Source organism: Haliotis rubra, unplaced genomic scaffold (genome assembly GCF_003918875.1).
Source record: "Haliotis rubra isolate DU_JTF1 unplaced genomic scaffold, ASM391887v1 Scf591, whole genome shotgun sequence".
In the NCBI taxonomy this organism is placed as follows: Eukaryota; Metazoa; Mollusca; class Gastropoda; order Lepetellida; family Haliotidae; genus Haliotis; species Haliotis rubra.
In genome coordinates, this window is record NW_025767292.1 from 577,810 (window position 1) to 599,537 (window position 21,728).

At 40.2% G+C, this 21,728-nt stretch overlaps 1 protein-coding gene across 1 annotated transcript; it reads right to left on the reverse strand.

Annotated features, from left to right (window-relative positions):
- Positions 1-4,633: 4,633 nt before the first annotated feature.
- On the reverse strand, positions 4,634-20,704 carry LOC124255072 (solute carrier organic anion transporter family member 3A1-like). The gene is made up of 9 exons (XM_046688908.1): positions 20,095-20,704; positions 19,540-19,626; positions 18,963-19,142; positions 18,698-18,862; positions 18,177-18,366; positions 13,529-13,652; positions 12,776-12,930; positions 7,269-7,333; positions 4,634-5,902 (listed from the first exon to the last, which is right to left on the reverse strand). Exons 1-9 carry the CDS (start codon positions 20,702-20,704, stop codon positions 5,595-5,597), a joined length of 1,884 nt encoding a protein of 627 aa, XP_046544864.1. The 3' UTR covers positions 4,634-5,594.
- Positions 20,705-21,728: the final 1,024 nt, after the last annotated feature.

The following is a 21,728-nucleotide window of genomic DNA, read 5'->3' on the forward strand; positions in this document are numbered from 1 at the left end:
AACCATGGTTTTCGTACGTGTGGAGTCGTAGAGGACTTTGGTATACACCCATCAGCTATTTCATTTCAAACGTCAGCAAAAGTTTGAATGGGATCAGTTATATCACTGAAACATTCAGGTTGCAGTTTCGATTTACAAATAGTTTGATATACAGACCAGTTAGCCTTCGAAAAGTTCCATCTTGTTCAGATGGAGAATCAGATGGAGTTATTTCTGAAAGGATAGTTGGGAAGTGGTCACTTCCACAAACGTCATTATGAACAGACCAATCAAGTTCATTCAGGAGGTTAGAATCTGCAAGAGACAAATCCAGAGAAGAATAAGTGCCAGTTGCAGGATGCAGATAGGTGCTTAAATCATCATTAGATATGCACAGGTCATTATTGGAAATGAAATCTTCAAGTTTTTTGCCTTTAGTATTAGTGTTAGTACTGCCCCAGGATGGGTTGGTACCGTTTAGGTCACCCATAATAACACAGGGCTTCGGGAGTTGATCATAGAGTGACTGAAGATCAGTCTGCAGAAGTGCCGATGAAGGCGGAATTTATAGAGAGCATAATGTAAATGCTACACCCAGAGTAAGTCGCACTTCGACAGCTTGGACATTAGTGTTAAGTGTAACAGGGCTGTGAATAACATCCTGTCGTATAAGGATAGTAGAACCTCCAGTGGCTCTCCAGAGGGGAAAAATAATGATAAGCTTTAAACTGACGTAAGTTAAAATGATCTGTCTGTTTCAGATATGTCTCTTGGAGACAGAACGCTGATGGTGTTAAATCCTGGATTATGAGCTGTATTTCATTAAAATTGGTCCGTAGTCCTCTACAGTTCCACTGGACGATATGTCTTGAAAAACCTATCTTTTAGGTGGATTGATAGGGGATCTACCCCGCATCTTTTTGGAGGGCGACAAGCTGTGTGCCCTTGAATGGACGTTTTCGGACACGTCCATGTCCTCGAGGGATCCATATTTGTTAAATAATTGAATTTTATCGCCTGACCCCTTTTGGGGCTCTGTCACTTTGTTTCTTCGAAAAATCTGGCTTCGGTTTGCTTTTGTTTTTACGATGTGTTGAACGTTAGACGTAGATTGAGACCTTTGAGTTGACTGAGAAAATGTGTCACGGTCATAAGATTTACTTTTGGTTGTAGTGATACCTTGTTGAGACCTTGTTGACGGCTGAGAAGAAATTTCATGATCAGGGGATGTCTCTAATTGTATTTGAGATGTATCTGGCAGTGATTCTCCTGTTTGAGTAGATGTAGTAGGTGAGAGAAGGTTAGGAGAATCCGTTTTCACCCAAGTCAAGTTTGTCTGACAACTTGCAGATACTGTAACTCCTCTAGATGTTGTTTCACGCGATCTTCTGGCAATGGAAGAATAGCTTTATGATTGTTCTGAGCTTAGGACTTGTCTTTTCACCACAGTGAGCACACACAACAGACAATGTGCAAGTATTTACATCGTGGCCAAACTTTTGATATTTGAAGCACCTAAGTGGGTTTGGAATGTATGTCTCAACATTGAGGTTACAATAACCTGCCTTCAGTGAGTTTGGTGCATTAGGGAGAGAAAAGGAAAACAGATACGTGTTGGTTTTAATCGTTGTGTCGTTTTAACGGGTTGAGAAACGTTTAACATAGAGTACACCCTGATCCTTCATCTCGGAGACGATATCCAGTTCCGACATGTCAGCCAGCAATCGCTCACGATCTCTAACAATTCCCTTGCTCTTATTAAGGGTCTTGTGAGCCATGCCGGTGACAGGAATGCCGACAAAAGTTTCGGTGTTCAATAGGTTGGTTGACTGTTGTCTTTTACCACACTCAATCAACAGCGCACCAGAACGTAATCTTTTAATGTTCTTCACATCGCCGGCAATGCCTTGGATACCCCTAGACACAGCAAAAGGGTTCAATTTTGATTGGTTTGGGCAGTCTGAGGTCGTTATCAACAAGGTCAATTTCAAGAGGACGTTTGTTTTTTTTGGTTGGGGTTTCATAAGCCATGGTTAGTGTTTAGATTTCATCATCCTAGCTCCCCACCCAACACGGAGTATCACAAGGACAATGCTAAAAACAAGCGGATCTCCGACTTGCAGCACCAAGGATACTCGGATGATATACTCAAGCGGAAAAACTAAAAGTTAAATTTTCCCGCCAGATTGGCCCATGAGCCACCGCCTTCTGGCATACGACTCTAGGCAAAAACACATATGAAATTATACTGATTTGGAATCATTGATTCAAAATAGTTTGGCCAAGTCTGAAATATCAAATTAAAATTTTTGATTAATTTTGAGCATCACGTAGTTGCAGCACAGGGCTTGGCGTGACCAGCCGATTGGTTGAACCGGGCCCATTCAACCACCCGTCTAGGTGAAGTAAGGGGCGAAGTGGTGTGTTGGGCAAAGGAACACTGTTCCTGGAACCAGTGCCCTCAACCACCAGACTCCCGTCCTCCACCGACACAGGGGCGCAACCCACGGCAAACGGGTTGGTGGACCAAATATACCCCCGGGTCCACACGGGGGGTTGAAGAGCTCTTAGCGTTACCCAGCACCCACCACGAGGAGGTCGCTCTTCACGGGTGCCCATTGTGAGGTACATGACAATGGACATGTGTTCATTAAACATGACTTCATGCAGTAGTTTCTTGGGCTTTTTCAACAGGTGCACAAAGTGTTGTGTAATAATTTTCAAACTTTGAGAAGTATACCATTTACACGTAAAGACCCAGCGATCTTGTGAGTGATGATATGTTTAGGGAACGCTGGTTTGAGGATCACTTCAACAAATGCGAGTACCGAGGGCAGGAAATACGCGACTTTTAGTGACACAGCCTCAGTTCCCGTTCATCACTGATACTTCATCGAATAATATAGGTCGCGTCCTGGTCCAATTATATGCAAATAAAGGTCCAATTACATATAAATAATGATCCAATTACGTGTAGATATTTGTCGCAGCTTTTCCCCTAACACAATCCAGTGGCTATGCCCTGGCCCCGTGGTAGATGTTGAAATTGGTTTGCATTTAATTTATTCCAGAAGTCTACATCACGTAATCTCTACGTCTTGGAATGATTTATAACAGAGTCTAATGTGTCAACACAAATGCAGTTTTTCTTATTGAGTGATAGTCCTGAAATAAATAATAATAGTGAGATTTGTGAAAAAATATCTAGTATTCAGTTGTCACAGAATCCATGGCAATATATGTATCTGTTCCAGTTTGTTCATGCAACAGTTGAATAACCTTAATAAAACTTAACAGTTAGTGTTATTCCACTCTAACAAGTTCAACATCTTCAAATGGATGTCGGACAACTGGTAGTCTAGACTGCGGACTCTGGGTACTAGTGTCATTCTGATTAGTGTAAATTGACACGGCTCCCACGATCGAAAGCTGTGAATACATAATGCCATTAGAATGTGGTGAAATGCAACATATGTTATATTTTAGATTACACTTTCCTTACGTGCCTGACTCTGAGGGTGTGGGTTCGAATCCCGGATGGGACTCAACCCAACAAAAGTACTAGAATCTGTATTTAACTAAGAACGTGTAATCCCAAATATAACATATGTTACATTTGACCACTTTCTAAATGTCATTGCGTATCCACGTTCAGCATCTTCAAATGGATCTCCATATAAACAATCAAGAAGATGTGTCCTTGATAACTATATTCACGGTTCTATTCAAATCCGGTCAACCCAATTCAGCACCTATAAATTGTATTACCAACTCTAGCGAGTTGAACTAGGAACAAAAAATATTACTCAGGTAACAGATAGTGGATCTGAACCTCGCAGAGCGTATGATTGTAGCTGTGAGTGAGTGAGTGTGGTTTTTACGCCGCTTTTAGCATTATTCCAGCAATATCACGGCGGGATTGTGAGGAGTGAGTGAGTGAGTGTGGTTTTACGCCGCCTTTAGCATTATTCCAGCAATATCACGGCGGGATTGTAGCTGTGAGTGAATGAGTCTGGTTTTACGCCGCTTTTAGCATTATTCCAGCAATATCACGGCAGGATAGTAGCTGTGAGTCTGGTATTCTGAAACACTACTTCACCTTACATTCATAACATAACTTTAGATTATGTACTCTTGATATAAACAGTCCACTTCACTAATGTTATTTAATGTCAAAGTCTCTTGATGATGAAGGTCAAGGGCTGCACAAATCAAACATTTCTTTGTTTTAACTTGGGTTTGGTTTAGAATACGTCAGGACGTTGGGGATATTATCATGTTTATAACATTAAATAACATTCGACTTTCTGATAATCTGCTACTCTACACAAACAAATAACAGATAACATGAATATAAATGTTTCAACTGCATTTAATATATGTCACTTTTACACGTGGAAGCATCTTGTAATGCTGTTCCTGTAAATTTGAGAATGTGTTCAGAAGATTTAGATGTAGAAACTTTGGACCAATTTCAAACATGAAGGACAGGAAAATACATTGATGTATCACACGATTTATGATTATAGCCTCACTGTAGTCATGATGGCCAAATGTAAATCAAAGATAACGTTCATGTTTCATGCAAACAGTAGATGAAACATACAGTACGCTACAGTAGGTGAAACATACAGTACGCTACAGTAGGTGAAACATACAGTACGCTACAGTTATAACTAACTGAAATTATCACAAGATTAGTTCACCATAACCGTATACACCTTCTGACCAACATACAGAAACAATATATGGGTCCAAGGGGACGTTTGTCCCCATTTCGCTATCAGTTCGTTCGTCATAAACATGCTATACTGTATATTGGTTAATATATCTGAAAAGACATGCTAAACACACTTAGTTCTCTGTTATAATGAACACGCAAGATGAATGAACAATTAGTGATCTCTGTTTATACTTATTTAACAAGCGATAAATCAGACATTCTCTTAATGTTTCAAGAGTACAAGAAATTATAACTGTGTCTGTGGTACACGTGTGTATACGTATGTGATGTAATTGTCTACTTCATACAAAAAGGGTGTCTGGCTACAACGTAGAATACTTTCTTTTAGTATCTATATATTATAGCTTATGGAAGTGTTATTTGTGTATTTCTGTATTTTGTAACAGTAACCTCTATATTGAATGTGTTGTCTTGTCTAATAGTAGTCTACTGAAATGAGTAACATTGAGTAACATTGTATAAAATAACACAGTATAATCATCCTTGTCCAATCTCCATCCACAACAACAAGGAGAGCGGGCGGGCAAAAGAAATATATCAAGATATGAAAAATCCAAAAATATCCTTGAAAACATAATTGTGCAACTGATTTTATGAAAATTAATCACTAAGCAAATGTCATTGAATGGATTCATGATGTGTATCTTTGGAAATCATTTTAAATAAATCCACATACAGCAAGATCGAGGAGATCTATATTTCTATTAGTGTGCAAGGGTAATTGGTTTTTACACCGAGGCAAACATTGCAACAGCAGCGGGAAAAATTGGGATAAGAAACCTTTTCTTTAATTTTGTTCTGTTTATGGAATGAAAGTTCAGGGTGGGAGAGGAGAAACCAAGAAAAGTAATACAGTCAGCCTTGCTCACAACTAGGAACAGTTGTTAGGATCAGTTAACTCATTCTCAAGAAATTGTTTCTCTTCTGCCTCTTTCAAATCAGCGTCTGTTTGTTCCGATACAGGTACCTCCTTAACAACTCCATATTTAAACAGAAGAAACGCTGCGAGGTACGAAGCAGTTGATAGTGACTGCAGACCAATGTCCATGGCTTTCACGCGATACCGCAGGTTTGAAAGATCATAAAGGGCGCATGCGCCAACTTCACCACATTCAGTCTGCCATCGCGTACAACAGCTGTCGATGACCTTTCCATACACCACTGGCGCTGGGAGAAAACCTGAATATAGAACAACTATTTAAATAGCCTATCAGGGCAACAGAGGTGACGAACGTCGTCTCGGTTGTAACAGAGCAAATAATCATGTGATTGTAACCGTCATGGTTACCTCATCACTGAAATCGATTATCGGAAAAAAGTCCTCGGTAAAAGGTCCTTGGTAGAAAAGTACTGGTAAAAAGGTATTGGTAAAAAAGTCCTTTTGTAGTAAAAACCTATTTATTTATTTGACAAGATTGACATCAAATATTTAAAAAATAGAAGAAATCAACTTTTATGACAAATTACATTTTTAAATTGATGTTTGATCTTTTAGACGACACCTAAAGCAACATGATGTGCTCACAGATTAAATATCTAAACTGATCATTGATCCGTAGTAAAAAAATATTCAGTTATATATTTGACAAGATTTAAAAAACACACACACGAAGAAATCACATATAATGACAGATCGCATAAAAAGGTATTGGTAAAAAAGTCCTTTTTGTGTATTTGATAAATTGACATCAAATATTTAAAAAAAGAAGAAATGATTTGTGACAGATTAAATTTCTAAACTGACCTTTGATCTGTAGTAAAAACAGTGTGCGAAGGCTGGGATACGAAGTTCTTTAACTTAGTCGGGTGGTCACCACCACCATCGAATTATACCAGAAGGAACAGACCACAGTAAGAACTGTAACTGCCTAGGACGCCATTGGAAATGTCCATGTGAAGAAAACCCAAACTGTCTTGATGAAGATGCAGAAACGTCTGCAGAAACTGTGAAGTGACATTGCCGCTGGAAGGAAGTCCATCCTCGTGTTTTTAACACGATGTGGCAGTGAACATCCGACTTTATAAATATCAGTAGGCCTAGACTATCTCATGTCATCATTTAGCTTATAACTCATAATGTTAACTGTACATAGTCATTTCGTATGATTTTTATATCAACATTTCAGTACGTCATTATGTCATAAGACCTATATATTTGTTGTATGTTCGAAAATGAAAAAATAAAAAATGCATTGTTTTTCAATACACTTCTTGTTAGAAAATGAAAAGGGGACATTAATCCGGAGGACCTTTTTATCTAGGCAAATTTAGGACTTTTTTACCGAACACCATAATGCCATAAGGCGTTATGGTCATTGAAACATTCTATATCTAATTAAACTGGGTCGGTGTTTCCGCTGTTTTCCTGAGCTATTTAGATAAGATATCAGGGCAACGGAATTCCCACGCGTCTTCACTTTCGTAATAAATCAAACAATCACGTGATTGAAGAGATAAATCTCTAGCTATTTTGAAGCGAGAGAAAAAGTATACTGTGTCGTACTATTTCCTGCTTTCAGCCAGAGATATGTTGCAGTTCACATACCTAACAACCCATTCAGGAATGACGTCAAGGCGACGGCCATGGGTTTATCACGCGGTTGAACTGTCCTGAAAATGAAATAACGAATATGTGAAACTGTTAAATCCAGTTGAATAATAATGCCATGGGGAATTTCATGTTGAATAAGTTCAATATGTCAGAATGTTTGCATAAATACAATAACAACTCTTTCAATATTATAAATGAACCATCGATAAGACACCCTCATCCTTAGCCTGAGACACAGTGTGTTTTGTTTGATAGTTACTGGGCAACTCTGCAATAGTCTTGGTATATGGCGGGTGTAATGTTTGTGTCAAAGTCAAAGTCAAAGTGATGACTCCGGCCGATATGTATGAGTGTTGCAGTGATACAGGAATGTTTTTGATATTTACATATATATTTAAGGGTATACAATTCGTTTTATAAGAAGATCTCTTTTTGCTAATGCATGCTTTATATACAAATACAATCGAACAAGAATATGTTCATTATTAGTCTGTAACAAAGATATATATGCATACATTGGTTGTTTTGCTAGAAAATGGTCTGGTATATATTTCTGCCTTACTTCGTGATAACAAGGACATAGCAGAGTAAAATGAATTTCATTTTCTATTTATACGTCACAGAAAGGACAATATCGACTTTCTTTCTTGACAGAGGTTTTCTGGCGTGAGTAACGTTTTAAAGGTCCTGTAATATTCATACCGAGAGCTTGATTCTAAGGTGGATTTCCATTCTTGTTTAAACGTGTCTGTTGATCTATCACGAAATTAATAAGCCTGTTCACATCGCCAATTGTCTGGCACAACCATATGACACCGAAACCGTGAGAAAATAATATATTTCTGATATCAGTTGTCCAAGTATGTTTTCCCATATTATCCAGATTTAACAGCATATTGTAAGCTAGTTTTGGCAGACGTTGTCCATGCATATTTCTGGGCCAGACAATACAGTCATGGATATCCTAAACATCGTTCTTTACCACTGGGATACGACGATATGCATTAACAGTTTTCAAAATCTGACCAGGTGCTCTTGTAATTGAACGAGCATGAGTTTCTAAGCCGAATTGTCACGGCTGTGTGTGTGATAGAGTGAAACCCTTACACATTATATTCGGTATCACCCGATTGCAATTTAGACTATTTATTATAAATAAAGTTATAATAAAATAAAGTTAATATTTGTATAGCGCCTGTTCCAACATATTGCTCAAAGGCGCTTAGGCGAAAGCTATGTTGAACAAGTTGGTTTTTAGTTGTCGTTTAAACTGGTCGAGATTGACAATGTTCTGAATGTGCCGAGGAAGACGGTTCCAGAGCCAGGGCCCGGCTTTGGAGAACGATCTATCTCCATAGTGTCTTTTCCTAGTCATAGGAACATCCAGTGCTCTTGATGGTCTTGACCTAAGCTCTCTCCCTGGAGTGTAGGTTGATAGGAGTTCACTGATATACTCAGGAGCTAGACCATGCAGGGATTTGAAAACAAACACCAGGATCTTGAACTGGATACGTTGTCTCACTGGCAGCCAATGGAGGTCTTGTAAGACCGGGGAGATGTGATCTCGACGTCTGGTGTTGGTGATTACTCTGGCTGCACTGTTGTGCACTCTCTGGAGTCTGGAGAGTGAGTATTCCGATGCCCCATACAATAGACTATTGCAGTAGTCTATGCGAGATGTGACAAACGCATTAACTAGAGTCTTGACTGCATCCGTACCAATATGCTTCTTGATCAAGCTGATGTTTCTTAGATGGTAGTAGCATAAGCTGCATACAGCATCGATGTGTCGCTCAGATGACAAGGATGACTCAAAAACCACACCTAGATTCCTTGCTTGAGAACTGGGGTTAACATCACAGTCACCAAGTTTCAATGGTGGGAACTGAAAGTTTGAAAGCAAAGATTTGGATCCAAAGATAATAAGCTCTGTCTTGTCGGCGTTGAGTTGGAGAAAGTGCGTGGACATCCAGTGCTGGATCTCCTTGACACAATCTACGATGGTCGCCTGAGCATTAGCAACAGAGGATGGGTGGAAAGGTCGGAAACCCATGTAGATCTGGGAATCGTCGGCATATAGATGAAATCCCAGATTGTATTTTCTGACAATGTCTCCTACAGGTAGGGTATACAAGGTGAATAGTATGGGACCTAATACCGAGCCTTGTGGCACACCGTATACAAGCTTCTGCTTCTGTGATTCTTTGCCGTCGATGATTACAGATTGGAATCGGTTGCATAGGTACGACTCAAACCACTTCAGAGCATCTCCAGTAACACCGAAACGAGTCTCCAGGAGGGACAGCAGAATGGAATGGTTGATGGTGTCGAAGGCTGCTGAGAGGTCTAGTAGCACTAACGCAGCTCCACCTTCAGAGTCGACAGACATTAGCAAATCGTTCTGGACACGTATCAGAGCAGATTCCGTACTGTGACCTAACTTGTAGGCTGACTGCATAGTCTCGTGTAAGTTTCCAGTCTTGAGATGAGCTTGGAGACGACTGGCTACTACACGCTCTATGAGCTTAGATAGAAACGTGAGGTTCGACACAGGCCTGTAGTTTTTTAAGGTATCAGGATCTAAACTAGGTTTCTTCAGGAGGGGTCTTATAAGTGCTTCCTTCAGACATGGAGGAACTTCACAACTTGTCAGTGAGAGATTTACAATTTGTGTTAAAGTAGTATAGATCTCATCTGCTGCAAGTTTCAGAAGCCATGTCGGTAATGGATCCAATGAGCAGGACTTAGTTGGACATTTCAAGAACACTTTCCTTATTTCGTCACATGTGGCAGGTTGAAAAGAGATTAGTTAAAAAACATGGAGAGATGCTTGATGATGTGAGTCACTGCAGATCTTGTCAGCATCTATAGCTTGATTATCCTCCAGTCGGGATCTGATCTTAAGGATTTTATCGTTGAAGAAAGACAGGAATGTCTCAGCCATTTTATCTGCAGAAGAGAGGGCTGGGAGGGTGTTGTTCTTTTTCCTGAACAGCAGATCGTTACTTGCACTTAACACTTCCTTCTGGGATTTCGCTTGGTTGATGACGCTGTTGTAGTATGACTGCTTTGCTTCATCTACAAGCTGATTGACCAGGTTGCGCTGAGAACTGTGTATCTGACGATCAATCACAAGTTTTGACTGTCTCATCTTGTGCTCCAGCATCCTACGGAGATTCTTTGCTTGACGAATGCTTTCATTAAACCAAGGTGTGCTCGGGCGAAGGTTCACAGTTTTTGTCTTAGCAGGTGCGTGCTTGTCGAGGGTCTCTGTTAGTACTCTGTTGTACTCGTGGACAGCATTAGTCATGCTGCTCATGGTGCCAATAGATGCCATACCAGATTCAATGTCTTTCCTGAAGTCACTGACATTGATGTCTTTCCATTTCCGACATATTACTTCCTGTTTCAATCGTTTGGGTTTGTTTAGATTTACTGAACACATTATACAAACATGATCAGATCTCACACTTTCTTCATAGACGAAGTTCCAGAATTGGAGTTCGTGAGACCGTGAGAGAATCAGATCCAAGGTGTGACCACTCTCATGTGTTGGGTATAGCACATGTTGGATAAGATTCCTTGAATCAAGAATCGAGGTCAGTCTTCTGGCAGATGGGGCAGTCAACACATCCATGTGAATATTAAAGTCGCCACATAGAAGTAACTTTCCGGGTTTGTTGTTCCGGTTATCGAGGAAATCCTGAATCTCCGAGAAGAATGCATCAAGTAAGCAACTCTTTGGGGGTCTGTAAATTACATTCATGAGAATTTTCTCATTGTCAATAACAGCCTCAACTGTCAGTGGTTCAAACGATACATGTTGTGAATAAGTATGAGTGATATCTGAACATTTGATATGGTCCTGAATCACAACAGCACAACCACCGCCACGTTTGCCAGATCTTGGTTTATGTATAAGACGGTAACCAACTGGGACAATCTTATTTCTTGCCAGGTGATCAATATTTCCTTCTCTAAACCATGTTTCAGTAATTGCTAGTATTTCTAGCTTGTTGTCGACAATCAAATCGTGTATAGATTGTGCTTTGTCTGAATTTACACTTAAGGCTTTTGCTGATCTTGCATTTATTAAACCAAATCTCAGAGGAGATTTAGCAATATTTGATAGTTTCACTTTAAGTGGGTAGTGGATTGTTGTCCGGCCTCCTCTTAACTGAACATATCCGACTGTCTCTTAACGACTTGAGCACAGTTGGAGACACAATATATTTGCCCCTATTATTGATACTCTTGCACACTTGTGAAACGTAAGTGAGTTGCATAACTCCAATCAGGCAGCCTGCAATCAAGCTGAGAGTGATCAGTTCAGTGGGCATGCCTTGTTAGGTAACACACACCAGTCAGTGATCGTCACTCAAGTGGATTAGCTTGTTGAAAACAATACCTATTGTTATCGTCTTCTGTGAGCTGTTCTAACACACACATGAATACTCAAGTTGAATCCAAGTTTTGATGTGGTTATTTCATAAATATGCCATCCAGAAAAGTGAGAAATGTCCTTATCTTGACGGTGCCTTCAGTTCTGTACATCTTCGTATACATCCTGAACAACATTAAGTACATCTCGATGACTTTAAACCAGAGAAAACCACACTTTTTGACAGAGCCTTCAAGGGAGCAGCCACCTGGCGCAAGCCCAAGCCCAATTATGACAAACCTCTAGTGTTGACTCATCATTTTGTCCTGTTGAAGCTATCAAACCCATTCCCTTAGAATAATAATATGCTTCCATATAAATACCACAAGAAAAAATGGTGATTTAGAAAAAAATACAATCCGTAAATATCACATTTACAAAAGTTATCAAATTTGGTACAGATGATATTTACAAAGCTTGTAAAAAAATTAGGAAGGATTTTTCCACTACTTTTTTTCATAGTTTCTCCGTTTCCCAATGATCCCCTGTTTTAATTTCTCTCAGGAGTTTATAGACTGAACGATTTCACGCGTCTTTTGTTCTATTTGAGTTCATATTGATGATATTCATACTGCATCTTGCATGTGAAATATTTATGCATGAGAACTGCACTAACAAGACGTATTTTAATAGTATCCATCTGTGCATTTTTATATTAAAGGTTTTTCAACTGCATCAACTAGGAACCAACTATATAGTAATATAACAAGGGACCGGCAGTTTGGGTTTGTACTCAGAACTTGCAAATCAGTTAGATACTTGGTTATTATGACAACAAGTTAGGCCTCTCTGACTTGACTCACTCATCAGTTAACAAGGGATTAGGCCTTGGGGCGTACAAATAACAACCAGTTAGCATTATACACCAGTTACCTCTCTTTGTACATATTAACAAACTTGTAAATTTTATAAATTTCATCTTTTAAAAATTGTAAATATCTTGTAAATCTCATCTTTACAAAATTGTAAATGTCTTGCAAATCCCATCTTTACAATTGATTTACAAGCTTGTAAATGTAGACTATTTTTGCAGTGTACATGTAATTTTAGGAACACCTACTTGATGATGGTCATGAGTACAGGAACGATGGAGATAGTCCCAGCCAGGCCAGCCACGAGGTCAACGGTGATGTAGGGATACAGGTAGGGACAATCTGTCGGGCACCTGCCTGCTGTGCCCTCGCCACCAGGAATCTCGCTACATCCAGTGTATGTCTGAAATGTTTAATATAAAAATACTGACCTTCAAAGTTTCTACGGGGAATGCCGCAAAGCAAATAAACTCCACTCAGACGGGGGACACCAGAAATGGGCTTTACACATTGTACCCATGCTATTTAACATAAAAACATTAATACGTTATAGTTACTATGTTATGTTTGTGTATGGTATATGCCTCCATCGTCGTAGAACTAAATATAAAATATCCACACCAGAAAATATTCAGAAGAAATATTCTGCTTATCAGCAGAAACAGAAATTTCATTTGACACATAAGAATAGCGACCCATGAAGATCCGTGTTAGAACTGATCTTCAGTAACCCATGCTTGTCGTAAGAGGCGACTAACGGGATCGGGTGGTCAGGCTCGGTGACTTGGTTGACGCATGCCATCGTATCCCAATTGCGGAGATCGATGCTCTTGCTGTTGATCACTGTATTGTCTGGTCCAGACTCGATTATTTACAGACCGCCGCCATATAGCTGTAATATTGCCGAGTGTAGCGTAAACCCTCCCTCCCTCACTCACTCAAACCCACTCACTCACAAAAATAATATATAGATGGGGAATAACAGAGATGGGGATACATACCGTTCCATTCTGAGACTGACAACCCGCCATACAGGGACTGATGTACGTCTCGCCGTCAGCTCCACACAGTGGCATGAATTCATCGAGGTCACACCCACAGTCGGTAGTGCTGGTCATGTTATGCCTGCAGAACGTAGTTTTGTCAAACTGAAGATGGATATAAGGTTTTATTCCCTGAATGAAGAAAGAAAGTAGGACAAGGCGACCTCGACAGATTCATTGTAATTGGATAATCAGTAGTAAACGTGCTCATGTAAATTGAGAACCGTTTTATTGGAATTACTTATTTTCATTTCGAAACCACACTTTGGGGGTGTACTAGCGGCGTAAGTGGTTCCCGAATATGCTGTTTGGATGTATAAATCTTTGGCTTCAGTTTGATATTGGTAGTTGCATTTTACAACTCACCTACACTTATCTGTCCATTGATGCATAGATGCATTGTACAACTCACCTACACTAACCTTCCCACTGATGCATAGATGCATTGTACAACTCACCTACATTTATCTGTCCATTGATGCATAGATGCATTGTACAACTCACCTACAGTCACCGGACACTTGATGCATAGATGCATTGTACAACTCACCTACATTTATCTGTCCATTGATGCATAGATGCATTGTACAACTCACCTACATTTATCTGTCCATTGATGCATAGATGCATTGTACAACTCACCTACATTTATCTGTCCATTGATGTATAGATGCATTGTACAACTCACCTACATTTATCTGTCCATTAATGTATAGATGCATTGTACAACTCACCTACATTTATCTGTCCATTAATGTATAGATGCATTGTACAACTCACCTACACTCACCAGCTCCTTTGATTCATAGACTTTTGTGTAACTTAGATTGTTAGAGGCTGTACCCTCAAAGGGGGTTGAAGTATTGTAAAATTATTGTCCTCCTGAGAGGGTACATAAGTCCCAATGCATTCACAGCAAATTTACACCTACTACTATTTTTAATCGTAGTATATGTGTTAGTTTAATCTATGGCTAGATTTATCTAAATTGCTAACGGCTGAAGGGATGGTGTAAATCCAGCTAGGTTCCGTGCAGGTAGCAAGAGTACTGTAAGTCCCCATGGTCCCTGGCATGGTGATCTAACTTCAGTTGTTGGCAATACATATAGCCTGATGTCTTTCAGTGGCATTTAGAAGTTGTACATTGATGTCCAAGATATTTTTATGGATTAAACTTCTTTTTAATTTCTCTCACGACGTTTCGAGACGATTCCAGGTCCCTTCATCAGGTGAACTGGCAGTTAGGACTATGACGTCGTCACTATGACGTCATAACTGAGTTATGACGTCACAATGCAAGTGACATCACAGTACACTAGGGAGAGTACTGTATAAGTGAGTTTGAAGAGTTAATTACATAATGATGAAAATTCATGCTAAATAATAGAGTTGAAAGTTGAATTGTCAATACACAACAACTGCTAATTACACAAAAGTTACTTGATAGCAGGCTTTCCAAAAAGAATAGTAGACTCGTTTTTCTTTTATCTAAAGTTCATCAAAAGTTAATCAAGAGGTCCCACGCACTTGGCAGGTATACACCTTGATCACGATTCATTGCTGGTTTATGTCTCCTTATCTCCACAGCCTCCTGTAGTTTTCCCGACGCCAGTCTCACGATAAATAGCATCATTAACCTTGCTACAACCTCTTTTGATTTCTCTTATTTCACATTTAATGACAAGATATATAGACAGATACATGGCCTACCTATGGGCTCACCATTGTCACCGCTTATCACTGAAATATATATGACCTCCTTTGAAGAATCTGCTCTCTCCACAGCACCCTTTCAACCTTTGTGCTGGTATCGCAAAGTAGATGATACGTTCACAACCATAGAAAGGCAAGACCCAGCAGAGCTAATGCAGCACCTCAACAACCAGCATCCGAGGATAAAGTTCACAATGGAGACTGAGCAGAACCGACAACTTCCTTTCCTAGATGTTGCCTTCCAATCTACAGACAAAGGTCTCGTCACTTCTGTGTACAGGAAGCCATCTCACACGGATCAGTATATCAATTACAACTCCTGTCACCACCCACAGATTAAACAAGCAATTATTGCTACTCTCACTAGAAGAGCCAAGTCGATCTGTCACCCCGATAATTAAAACAGTGAAATTGATTACCTCAAGAGAACCTTTACTGTCCTCAATGGCTACCCAGCCCGTCTTGTCTCCAGGACTATCACCAAAACGCTTGAATCATCAGAACCGCGCCTCAAGCCTGAACCATCCCAATCAGGATCACAATACCCTACGTGGGACCAGTCAGCCATCAGATAGCCCGAGTAATCAAGAGCAAAGCGAGTTTTGATGTAACTATCTCTAGCGGTACAACAACTAAGACACTCCTTCGGGCAAATGGAAGAGGATCTAGCAATGGAAGCCCCAACCCTAGAGGATGTGTATACCAAATACCATGCAGCTGTGGCGATCAATATATTGGCGAGACTCTCAGGCCCATTAACACCCGGGTTGCTGAACACAAGTCGTCAGTGTGCAAACAAAATGATAAGTCAGCTATATCGGAGCACAAGGCAAATAAGCCAAGTCATGTAATCATGTGGAATGATATCAGGGTGCTTCGAGAAATAACAACGACTGGCGTCGGAGAAAACTACAGGAGGCTGTGGAGATAAGGAGACATAAACCAGCAATGAATCGTGATCAAGGTGTATACCTGCCAAGTGCGTGGGACCTCTTGATTAACTTTTGATGAACTTTAGATAAAAGAAAAACGAGTCTACAATTTTTTTTGGAAAGCCTGCTATCAAGTAACTTTTGTGTAATTAGCAGTTGTTGTGTATTGACAATTCAACTTTCAACTCTATTATTTAGCATGAATTTTCATCATTTAGGGGATGTACTGTGTTTGACGAATTGGGGACGTATACCGGTGGTTATATAGCCGCAAATTTAACGTTATATCGGCTCCCGGTATACCTCCCCAATTCGTCAAAAGCAGTACAGTTATCCCCATTCTAATTCAACTCGTTTTACGCTGTATTTTCGTGAAAGAAATTCATTATTTAAACCAGGTCAAAGTTCCTCTAGGTCAAAGGTTAATCATATCACTCCTTGAACTTACACCATCGCCAGAAAAAGAAGTTCCCTTTTCAAACTACACATGTTTATTATGTGCACACAGACTAAATCTAACAATGATGAATAGATCATAGTATTATAGATAAAATGGAAGGAATTATGATGAAATCGCCCTCTAGTTCCAGAAACGAGCGGCCCGCTGATTCCTTAACTACGGGCCATTATCAGTTCTGTTGTCAAATGACGTCACAGCAGGTGACGTCACGCTCCATAATGACGTCATAATCTTGTTTCATGATCTAACAGTGTTGGGTCAACAGCCCGTTGCGAGTAAGTTGTTTGAACTTAAAATTAAATTTATGATACTATTTTGTCGTTTTTAACACAAATTCCACCATTTTAGCTGGATAGGGCAGTTAATTGACCTATGGCTTCTGCAAATGACAATGTCCTGCAAAGCAGCGTTACCCCAAAAGTGTAGGGATACATTTAAAGGTTTTGGTGAATCGGTTTTCAAATTGCGACCGTATATGCTGATTATACGGTCGGAAATTTATAGCATTGACCAATCAGAACTCGTGTTTCATACTAAGTTGAATTAGAATATGTAATTAACTCTTCAAACTCACTTACACAGTACTCTCCCTAGTGTACTACGACGCGTGGCGCGTGGTCCTGTGCTCAAAGCTCAGGTCACAAAACGGTGAAGTTAAGCAGCGTCGAGCTCGGAGAGTCCTTGGATAGGTGACCGTGTTTGGCAGCTTGACTCTTGAGAGTTTCTAGGACTTGAGTCCTGCCCCACAACGAAGCACATGTGACACATGTGGTCTCACCTTAGGCAAGTGAGTTTGTTCAAAATTGTCTCTGTTCACCCAGCAGGAAAATGGGTACCCGGTGGAAAAAAGTCATATGACTATAACCTTCTAGCGCCTAACAGGCAGCTTGGGTTATCCGGTGTAATAATGTGCTGTGCTTTGATTGTTAGCGCTATGAGCATACCTAGTGTGGAGTTTGGCGCTATATAAATGGACACATTATTATTATTATTATTTCTGTGATGTCACTTGCATTGTGACGTCATAACTCAGTTATGACGTCATAGTGACGACGTCATAGTCCTAACTGCCAGTTCACCTGATGAAGGGACCTGGAATGGTCTCGAAACGTCGTGAGAGAAATTAAAAAGAAGTTTAATCCATAAAAATATCTTGGAATACATAGCCTGCTTTTATATTGTGTTGTCCTCTATAGTTAAAGTACTTTAGTGTTAATTACTAGTTTTAGATTGAAATGTGTGATATACTAGTTGTTTTACTGTCCTTTGCTGACAGGTTTTTATAATTTACCTTTATTCATTGTAAAATTATAACTTGTTTCTGGTCACGATATGGCTGAAATATTGCCGATGTGACTTAAAATCTTAACTCACTCACTCACTCACTCATAGACTTTTGTACAACTAACCTACTCTCATTAGCCGCTTACAAACACAGACCCACTGAATGCCTCATCTACTCACAAAGGTCCATGGTGCTGAGACACATTGCTTGACTCACCTACTGTCACCCAGTCCCTTGATGCTGGGATTAGGACATCCAAATAGCAGCGTGAAAGCATAGGAGGCCGACGCGGCCAGTGTTACTATCATGGTCAGTTTCACACAACCCCTGTTGGTCAGCTTGAGTTTGCTGGTAAGAATACCACCGAGTAAAGTGCCTACAGTCGCCCAGAGAAATTCTTCTATACCTACAACATGGGCTTACACATACTGAAACAGTCGAAATGAATGACAAACAATTTTGGTTGTACATCGTGAAACACACTCAATAAGATTCGATCCCGTTCGAAGACGTCACTGTCGACCGACGTCCGGTCCTCTCATGTCTATATACCAAGAACAACTTAATATCATACTTGTATCCATCTCACAAACTATTACGAACAGTCAAAGTGTGTCAATACACCATATTTTGATAAGGACATCGAATGTGTCACAAGTGGCAAATCTCGGGTTCCTTTTGGCTGCTATTTAGTGTTAGTAAACCAGAATGGCCTTGAACCGGCAACATTTTCTTACCCACTATAAAGTTGGCTTTCGAAGCCTGTGTCCCAAACTGATTCTCGATGTATTTGGGGGCGAAGGCCACGTTTCCCCCGACGAAGAAGAGCACGCTGCAGTTTCCCAGCAACAAACAAGCTACCACCGGGTTCCGCATCACTCGCACCACCGATTTGGGTAAATCTACAAGTACAGAAGATGATTCTCTTGGTTGTGTACCCTACTGTGACCGTGATCGACGGTACTGTGGTACTCAGTGATAACGGATAGGAGTTTCTCGTACCTGACAGTTCTTCCTTAAGGGTGTGGCATTTGGCGTTTACGGGTCGTTTGGTGAGTTTCTTAATACGCTTTGGAAAGCAGCCTAAGGGAACAGCAAAGAGGAAGGCTGCACATCCAAAGACCAGGTACCCAATCCACCATGCCCCGATCCATTGTGGGTGAAGAGGATCCATCCGTGTGTCTTCAAAGCAAACAGTATAATAAGGATTAGACGGATAAGCCTAATAACGACTGCTGATATCCGATTTAGAATTGGTCTTTAGCATCCCATGCTTGTCTTAAATTGTGACTAACAGGGACTGCTGATATCCGATTTAGAATTGGTCTTTAGCATCCCATGCTTGTCTTAAATTGTGACTAACGGGATCGGTGGTCATGTTCGTTGACTGCGTTGACACATTCCATTGTATCCCACTTGTGTAGATCGATACTTATTATGTTAAAGGTGGGTTGTCAAGTGGTGTATTTTCCATACTCGATTATGTATGACACAGCTGGAGTGCTGCGTTATTCAACAAACAAACGGTCAACAATTGTTGATAAATACATGCTTGTGCAGGACTATAAGACATACTCACCACTAAGATCAACAGGTACGGTGCTTAAAACTCCACCTAGGCCAAGTGCAATAGCTGGGCCGAAGAACGACACTGTCATTATGATTCCTGCAAGATCATAGACAACACAAAACATAAATGTAAATGTCTGAAGTTTCAAACATCATTGGTTTGCTAAAGTGTTTCTCTTCACGTTTTCAGTTTCAAAATTAGAAATCACGCCACCTTGTCACTGGATTGTCTGTCTAAACGTTCTGTCACTGGGCCGCCTGGTCAGGACTCGACCAGTTTCCATGCCGACCTTGTATGAGATGTGCGTTGGTGCTATTATATAAATTGTGTAAGTAGTGCATGTTAACGAAAGAGTAGGGACCAGAGGAACCTGTTTCAGAAGATAGGCGAGACTGATTATTCTGTTGTCGTTCTAGATTAACAATGAAATCGAGGTTCTAAATGGAAAGCGAGTAAGATTTTCCTTCATTCTGGAAAATTATCATTGTATTTTCAGGTCGCTTTACACATGCCTGACACTCTTTTAAAAAATGTTATATTCATTTATCATCATCGAAAACATACCTGTCAGTAAACTTGACTGTTGTTTGTCACGGGAATTATTGTCCAGGTACGGTATACCCAGGGAAAACCGTGGGGATTTACCCACTCCCAGTAACACCATAAGCACGGCAAGCACATTGTACACCCAACGTCCGTTGTCAGTCACTTGGTCCTTCGTGGCTGGACATCTCTCATGTTCCTGTACGGAATCCTGACACAGCCTGACTCTTTGTTCAGAAGAATAGTTGGAGGCAAGATCATCTAAAGAAGGCAGCGATACAGGATTCATGAAGTGTAAGAGGCCCGAAATTAGACTAGAAATGCCATACAAAGCCACTCCGCAGGACAGGATCCTAGGTATAAAGCGCTTCCCCCCAAAATGGCTGAAGAAGAAAATAGCTGAAAGATAACCGATTTCGCTGCAGCTTAGGAGGAGGCCACTTTTTGTACTGCTGAGGCCAAACTGTTTCTCTAGAGCTGTGATCTGAGACACTGTGTAGTACTTGACTGACTCCAGCACCAGTGACGACATACTGAACACGGCAGTGAAGCAGAGGATGTTGTGGAAACACCGTCGTTGACGTCCTCCAGACTGAGCCATGGCGTTGACACTCACGCCGCTGGATGCCATCTTGAATATCTCCTGCCTGATTGTGACAGATGAAAGGTCATGTACATGTCTTATTGAAAAACAGACAAATCCACGAAACAATTTCTTTACATATGGAGTGAGTGAGTGAGTTAGGATTTTAAGTCACATCGGCAGTATTTCGGCCATATCGTGACTATATCAAGTTATATGTTAAGAATACTTATAGGTAAAGTATAAAAACCTGTCAACGAAGGACAGTAAAACAACTAGACTATCACAGATATAAATTTTAAAACTATTAATCAAAGTTAAAACATTGTAACCATAAATGACAAGACAATATAAAATCAGGTTATTGATCGCCAATAACTGAAGGCAGATCACCAAACTAGGGATCATGAGGAGTTACAGTGCCTTTGCTGCCTGTATGGAACCTAGCTGGATTTACACCATCCCTTCAGCTGCTGGCGGTTGTAGGGAAATTTAGCCATAATTGAAAATAACAAATATTCTACGTTTAAAAATTCTGGTAATTTCCTTCGATGGTTTTGGGACTTAATTTGGGGCAATAAGTTTACAGTACTTTAACCCCCTTTGAGGATACAGCCAGTCACTAATAATCAGAGTTACCAATTTAAGCTTTCAATCATAAAATAATTATCCATTTACAGATATTTCAACAAATATATTTCTTTTAAAAATGCAATAACTAAATGAGAACTGATATTATTAAACGATCCTTCATAGTATTTACATACGGACTTACCGGTTGTGGGAAAATAACATACAGACATCACTGAGTGACTGTTTTCTTGCCGGATTGCCAGTTTTGTTACTCAGATATTGGAGATGGTTTGTTGACTCGACTCAGCACTCGACTATGAGGTACATAATCGCTTAGGGGCCATGCGACACAGTGGCTGGCTACAACCACAAGGTCTGGACATATTGGTTCTCAACCAGCCTGGCTTTACATTACACCACTTGTGTAGCATGCTCTATAGACATGGGGCAATCGGGATTTGCATACATTACTACCTTCCACTTTACTCATTATTCCAAT

Excerpts from the sequence above, each read along its gene's own strand:
- LOC124255072 (XM_046688908.1), bottom strand. The coding sequence starts at position 20,704 with ATGGCATCCAGCGGCGTGAGTGTCAACGCCATGGCTCAGTCTGGAGGA. Across the intron at positions 19,627-20,094 it reads ACAGTCAAGTTTACTGACAG|GAATCATAATGACAGTGTCG; the intron begins GTATGTTTTCGA and ends ATGATCTTGCAG. Across the intron at positions 18,863-18,962 it reads CCTTAAGGAAGAACTGTCAG|ATTTACCCAAATCGGTGGTG; the intron begins GTACGAGAAACT and ends CTGTACTTGTAG.